At 42.6% G+C, this 7,815-nt stretch overlaps 1 protein-coding gene across 1 annotated transcript; it reads right to left on the bottom strand.

Annotated features, from left to right (window-relative positions):
* Positions 1–541: 541 nt before the first annotated feature.
* Positions 542–3,870, bottom strand: LOC147607489 (shikimate O-hydroxycinnamoyltransferase-like). The gene is made up of 3 exons (XM_086790476.1): positions 3,102–3,870; positions 1,719–2,445; positions 542–1,060 (listed from the first exon to the last, which is right to left on the bottom strand). Exons 1-3 carry the CDS (start codon positions 3,639–3,641, stop codon positions 882–884), a joined length of 1,446 nt encoding a protein of 481 aa, XP_086646602.1. The 5' UTR covers positions 3,642–3,870; the 3' UTR covers positions 542–881.
* Between the last annotated feature and the right edge of the window lie 3,945 nt (positions 3,871–7,815).

The following is a 7,815-nucleotide window of genomic DNA, read 5'->3' as shown; positions in this document are numbered from 1 at the left end:
TGGATTGGGTGTTTTACAGAGCTAATGCACAAATAAGGTTGTATGCATGCCTTTGTGTGTTGTTTGTGTATGTGTGTGCACATGTGTGTGTGTGTGTGTGTGTTTCGAGTTTGATTTCTTTTGTTTGGATGAATTATCCATAGCTAATAAGTGCATTAGTACAAGGCTCATGCTCCAAACGGAGCAACATGAGCTCTTCAATTAGACCAATAACTAGCACTTAAATAATAAGCCATTTATTGAGCTGATTCAACCTCTTAGAAATGAGATTGCTACTAAATGATGGATTTATGTGTCTTTATAAAATCCAACACTACATCACTTTATTAATTAGCTTTCATCAACGTTTATAATCGTTTTCAAATAGTAGACACGACCTACAAGTAACAAACATGGCACCGATGGTAAGCATCCTATAGAAAGAACATGGGCTCTCCATGGATAGTAAGCATCCTATAGAAAGAAGATGGGTTCTCCATGGGAGACGAGCCTAGCCGCCCAAATCCTTGATTTTTGAATGTAGATCCTCCACCCAATGAGCTTTTTCTTTCAACAAGCTCGCCTATTCCTCCATTTCAAATATTTTTACAACATGAGGACCTCAATAAAAACACTTTATCAATGATAAATATACAAATCATCCTACAAAGTTGTAAATTAATCTCCTCATTATAACCTTTTGAACGTGTTCTAGTCATAAAAATTGTGCCTTCTCACACATACTTGAGAGAGAGGGAGAGAACTTTGATTTTGATGCAAAAGCATGGCTTGAAATTGTGAGAGGAAGGGGAAATCGGCTCCACCCACTTGAGTGGGCCCCGAGTGTGTACGGAAAAAAAACTTATGAGAGGAAGGCAAAAGCATGTAGACAACATAAATAGTTAGAGAAGGGAGGAATCACATAGTAGCTTCTCCATGGCTTGAATTGTGAGAGGAAGACAAAAGTCCACCCCACCACTGTTTCCATCCCTCGGTGGAAACAAAACCATTTCTCCATCACCTTTGACTTTAACTGCATGAACTGCGAGAGGTCTTCCATACCCGAAATCCACATTATAAACTACCACCATCAAAAAAGAAGAAAAGGACCAAATCAGATTTCATTTGAGAGCCAATTCTTTGACAAAACTTCCTGAATACACACACACACACACACACACACACACACACACACACACACACATATATATATATATATATGTATGTATGTATGTATGTATGTATGTACTAAGAAGAAAAAGAACCAAGTACACATGTCTCCTTTGTTGTTTAGTTTTTTGGATAACATATTTATACATACATACATATGTATCCCAAAAAAAACTTAAATTTTTTTGTTTACTTAAAGTGCTAACAAAAGTGGTGATTCTTTTCACTCTCGGAGATGGAGAAACTAGAAAATCCTCCCTCAAAAACAAAATACATACAGACAGAGGAATGTATGTCTACATACAATTGGGCACGTGTGCACACACGTATGTACTATCTACGTACACAGTTAAGTTGCATAAATGGATGTATTCTCTCTCCCTCTCTCTCTCTCAGACACACACACACGTGCAAGTGTGATGTCTCATAGTGTCTACACAAATCTCTCTCTCTCTCTCTCTCTCTCTCTCTCTCTCTCACACACACACACACACACACACACACGTGCAAGCATGTTGTATGATGTCTCTCATAGTGTCTACACACATCACAAACACAGTTTGGCCTACCCTGGAAGCGAGGCGAGCTTGAAGTTTTGACAGCAGGGGCTTTGAACCTGATGCGGCTACCAAAGGTGTTGCCATGGAGCTCGAGCCAGTGTATGATGCCCCACATGGCCTCTTCAGTGGAGGCTATGGAGGCCTCGTGTATACGAGCAGCAGTGGAAGCCAAGCTCTCCTGCAGAATGTCGCCAGCACTGGCAAAGCTAGAGGCGAAGATTATGGCATTGCCAAAGTAGGCAGGCGGCAGCTTTGGCTGAAGCCGGCTTCTCATGTTGGCAAGCACACCAAACCTCACCACTGTGTCATCCCCAAGCTCTCTAGCACGTGTGATGCGTTTCCACCAGTGTGCGCACAGAGCTTCATAGGAAGTGAAATAATTACAAGTGCCATTATTGTTGTCATTATTGCCATCCCCATTTGCTTCTTGCTTCCATCTGGCTATCATATCACCCCTGCATTGAACATACCTCTCCATTAAGGGCTCTTTGGAGCTCACTGGCCCTCCTTGGCCCTTCATAATAGGGTCTTCTGGTGGGCAATCCAAAAAAGCCCTCTCTTCCACAGGCTTCTCCACTGCAAACACTGTCCTCATGTGCATTGGTGGCTCTGAAATTGGCTCCTTCCTTGCACACTCTGCCCATGACTTCATGAAGTGCCACATAGAGTGCCCATCTGCTAGAACATGGCTGTGTGCATAGCCTATTGCTATACCCCCACATCCAAATCTTGTCACCTGCCAAAATGAAAGGTGTCTAGCATAGTTTCGGACACGATCTTTTGGATTATGTGGACGTAGCAGAGATCTGACTGCCCAAACCCGACGGGGTCCGGGGAGGAGGACTTCTTAGACTAGCAAATCAAGCAATCAAAGCATACATTTTTCTAAAGTTATGCTGTTTCACCTTTTTCTTTACTGGTTTAAATCCTTTTGGATGCTAGTCTACTCAGCTATTTCCAAAATCCAACTGGCTGGATGATAAGCTGAGACACCCATTTCCCAAACAGCCTCTTGCTCTTTGCCCCTCCTCTTTAGTTAGCCAGGGATCTTAGATTTTACCACATGCACATAATCCAAAAGACATCTATCCCCAAGAGGTCATGGGTTCGAGCCCTGACACCATAGGGTTGTGTGTGTGAGTGGTGTAGCTTCTAGCTCGGCCACATCCCCTCGAAAGACATCTATCCTAACGTGAATCCAAGTCCATAACCCAGAAGACAAACACCTCGACCTCGACCGCAAACACCTAAACTCTCAGGCAACACTTCAATGTATAGCAATATTTATATGGGTTGATTGTTTTAGCAGCCCATCTCAGAGCAAGATCCTAAGCTGCAAATTGATAGCATAATCCAATGCTCAAACAAAGAAGAATTAAATCTAACACATACCTGGATGGACAGTAAGGGCATGTTATAGATTTCACTCAAAGGATGCACCTCCCATTGAGCAAGCTGGTTAAAGAAGGGGCATGGTTGGAAGTCAAGGGCTTGGAGCTCATGTAAAGGGGAGTCTGCAACAGCTACAATGAACTCCACCCCTGCATCATTGCAGGCTATGCATGTTCTTCCATCCGGATTAGAAAGAGAAAGCCTTCCTGCTACAGGGTAGAAAGGCACAAGCACCTGGGCTAGGCTTTCCTTGAGGGTGTTGATGAAGGCATCCTGTTGGTGGATGCTTGAATTGGAGTAGAAGAGGACCCTTCTGTTGTAATGGTAGTCACGCCAAAACAAGTCCAAGCTTGACAAGTAGAGGTTTTGCATAGGGGTGGGAGTAGCAGGGGCTACCATGGAAGCCTCGACAATGGTGACTTGTTTGATTCCATCCATATGTTGGTGTGGGAAGCTCGGAGCTGGCTTCAAGCCTGTGTGTGTGTGTGTGTGTGTGAGAGAGAGAGAGAGAGAGAGAGTGGCGCAAGGGCAGAGAGACATAGAGGGAGAGAAGCCTGTATGTGCGTGTGTGTGAGAGAGGGTAGGGAGATAGGCCCAAGGTGAGAGAGAGCCCAAAGCTGTGTGTTTGTGAGAGAGAGAGAGAGAGAGAGAGTGGCGCGCGGGCAGAGAGATATAGAGGGAGAGAAGCCTGTGTGTGCGAGTGAGAGAGCGAGTAGGGAGATGATAGCCCAAGGTGAGAAAGAGCCCAAAGCTTCAAGGTTTAAGTTGGCTCGTGAATCGCGTGGGTCTCTCTCTCTCTCTCTCTCCGAATAAAAAGTGTGGGTGTGGAGACCCCCCTCTCTCTCTCTCGTGATCCACCCGATTTACCTTTGGTAGTATATGCTCTCGTGTTGCATTCTACCGACGTTAATATTTTTCTCTCTCTCTCTCTCTTTTCAAATAAACTAGTGTGGTGACCCGTTTTCGACGGACAAGAAGCATTTTACATCTTCAAGGAAGCATTTTCCATGTAGGTACATGCAAAAGAAATATGTGTAAAATCACTCTTCCTTTCCTTTTAGAAGCTAGGCACATCGAGTTACACACAAACACGCATGTACATTCCTTTCCTTTTAGAAGCTAGGCACATCGAGTTACACACAAACACCCATGTACATGTACGTATGTACATGTACGTATGAGTATGTATACGTGAAATCCATTGAAACCATACATGCCACAACCGGAAGATATGTGTAAGTGTGTGCGCGCCTATGAATGTGTGCATGAGTACGTATAAATCCATTGAAACCATACATGCCACAACCGGAAGATATGTGTAAGTGTGTGCGCGCCTATGAATGCATGTGTGCATGTCACATACACATGTAAATATGCGTCTGTGTATGCACACGCACCCATAATATCCATAGTTACTGGTCACACTCATACATATATGTATACATCGCCCTCAACTTGCCAAACTAATTTATAAAAACATCGTGATTGCCATATATATCCATATAGAAGCTTCTAAAGCACCAAACTTGGTACATAAATATACATCTAGCATTACAAACCCATAAAATGATGAGTGTCTTAACACACCTGAACACAACCTCAAAACAATCTTCAGACAACTGGATTATCTCTCCTTGGTAGCCTATACCCCATGCCTCCATCTGGCAAAATGTATGCCATAAAAAATATTAGCATTGAAAATATAACTCTCATAGAAAAAAGTCGGATAAGGATAAAAGCTTACAAAACTCATTTGGTGGATCAATATTTGAGGCGAACGGCGTTTGAACAGGCTTGTAAATAGCAAATTGAAAAATTATGTATTGTCCAATGCCTATGCACCGAAAATCTAACTTATCAGGCTTTTCATAATCCACAAACATTACACGTACATGAAGATGATCTGCAACCTTCCATAATCGTAGATTGTAAATTCCTAGGAGCCCAAAACTCTCGTCTCGCAACTGTCTCAACCATACAAACCCAACAATAATCTGGGTTCTAAAAAGTGAAGATATTCCCTGTTATTGCAACAAATGAATGTTTCAATAAAAATATAAATTAATCAAACAAAACACAAAAGCTACATAAAAAAGAAGTTTGTATATATACCGTAAAACACCAGTGCTCTCTAACAGTTCGATAATTAGAGAAGTTATTGCTTGGCCTTTCCAGAATGGAGGGTCTACAATTCAGTATGGAGGGTCTACAATTCAGTATGAATTGAGGGTCTACAATTCAGTATGAATATTAAATAAATCTTGGAAAACAATAATACCTAAATTATAACAAAATACTCTCTCTCTCTCTCTCTCTCTCTCTCTCTCACCACACACACACACACACACACACACACTTTACTAACTTTTAAAATTAGTAAACCATTCAAAATTCTCTCTCTCTCTCTCTCTCTCTCTCCCCCCCCCACACACACACACACATAAAAAAACATGCACACACACAAACTATTTCAAAGCTATCTCTCCCTCTCTCTCTCTCTCACACACACACACACACACACTATTCACTAACTTTTAAAATTAAAAAAACTATTCAAAATACTCTCTCTCTCTCTCTCTCTCTCTCTCTCTCTCTCTCTCTCTCACACACACACACACATTATTCACTAACTTTTAAAATTAAAAAAACTATTCAAGATACTCTCTCTCTCTCTCTCTCTCTCTCTCTCTCTCTCTCTCTCACACACACACACACACACACACATACATTATTCACTAACTTTTAAAATTAAAAAAACTATTCAAGATACACTCTCTCTCTCTCTCTCTCTCTCTCTCACACACACACACACACACATACCGTTTCAAAATTTTAAAAATTTTGATTTTTTATTTTATAAAATACATAAATGATATATATCATTATTACACACATAAATGATATATAATTATCTTATATATATATATATATATATATATAATTATCTTATTCTTAATCTTATCTTATATATATATATAATTATATAATATATATATATATAATTATATGATTATATATATTAGATAATTATATAATCTCTCTCTCTCTCTCTCTCTCTCTCTCACACACACACACACACACACACACACACACACACACACAAGGGACTCGGGGGTAGCATGCGCATCGGGTTCTCTCTCTCTCTCTCTCTCTCTCTCTCTCTCTCTCTCTCACACACACACACACACACACACACACACACACACACACCCATCACACACACACACACCCACCCACCTACACACACGCAGGGGACTCGGGGACTGCATGCGCATCGGGCTCTGTCTCTCTCACACACCCACCCACCTACAAACACGCAGGGGACTCCGGGACTGCATGCGCATCGGGCTCTGTCTCTCTCACACACCCACCCACCTACAAACACGCAGGGGACTCCGGGACTGCATGCGCATCGGGCTATATATATATATATATATATATATATCTCACACACACACACCCACCCAATCAACTACTGCACAGAAACAGATGGAGAAAGGGGCTCAGCAGACCTCCGGCTTACCTCATATGCGTGCAGAACTCGGGGGAGCAGACAGAGCAGAACTTGGGTGAGCAGATGATGTCTGGACGTCACCTGAGAAGCAAACCACAAATCTCTCTCTCTCTCTCTCTCTCTCTCTCTCTCTCTCTCTCTCTCTCTCACTTCCGCTGTATCATGCATCTGCTCTCTCTCTCTCTCTTTCTCTCTCTCTCTTTCTCTCTCTCTCTCTCTCTCTCTCTCTCTCTCTCTCTCTCTCTCTCTCTCGTGTGCGCTTCTACATAACCATGCATGATGCTCTCTCTCTCTCTCTCTCTCTCTCTCTCTCTCTCTCGTGCGTGCTTTTTTAGCACGTGTTAATTAAAGATTAAAGATTAATGCATGTTCTACTTTTTTGTAGGTTGAGAGAGAGCCCCGGCATGACACTTACCTCTACAGAGGAAGACAGAGCGAGAGAAGAGCGAGAGAGGCGGACGCGAGGGCCAACTGAATGTAACCCACAGGGGGAGGGCAGAACGATTTCAAAATGGCAAGAGCCGACGACTTCAATTGGCTGCCTGTGACTTCAACTAGCTACCGCCTGGAGCTCCTCTGCATTCGCCTCCTGCATCCTGCAATAATAGAAGTTGGCGCAGTGAACCCTCCTCTGTATTCGCCTCCTACATCCTGCAATAATAGAAGTTGGCGGCTGCATGGCAGTGAACCCTCCTCTGCATCCGCCTCCTGCATCCTGCAGCAATAGAAGTTGGCGGCTGCATGGCAGTGAACCCCATGTACAGACCGCCGCAGCATGGCAAGGCAGTGGACTCCGTGTAAACCAAAAAAAAGTCGACACGTGTACATCCAGAAATAAGCCGTGTTAAAGATTAATAGAAGATGTCTCGTGGGTGTGGGTGTGGAGACGTCTCATTTTAAGAGAGATTGTCTTTCTCTCCTCATAAGGGGAAATGTGTGTAGAGAGAGCCAAAGAAAGTGGGAAGGATTACCAATTTACCTATCTAAGAGACAAGTCGTATTCCATGTACTTCAATTATTTATCTATCTTTACAGAGAGAAATGGCTTACAAGTCTCAAAGATCCCACACTAAAGTTGTATTCCCTGCACTTTATAGAGAGAATGGGTGTGGAGACGTCTCATTTTAAGAGAGATTGTCTTTCTCTCCTCATAAGGGGAAATGTGTGTAGAGAGAGCCAAAGAAAGTGGGAAGGATTACC

Source organism: Cibotium barometz, chromosome 55 (genome assembly GCF_041138505.1).
Source record: "Cibotium barometz isolate CiBa-2024 chromosome 55, ASM4113850v1, whole genome shotgun sequence".
Lineage (NCBI taxonomy): Eukaryota > Viridiplantae > Streptophyta > Polypodiopsida > Cyatheales > Cibotiaceae > Cibotium > Cibotium barometz.
Note: the sequence above shows the minus strand (reverse complement) of the source record. Positions and strands in the feature narration are given on the sequence as shown.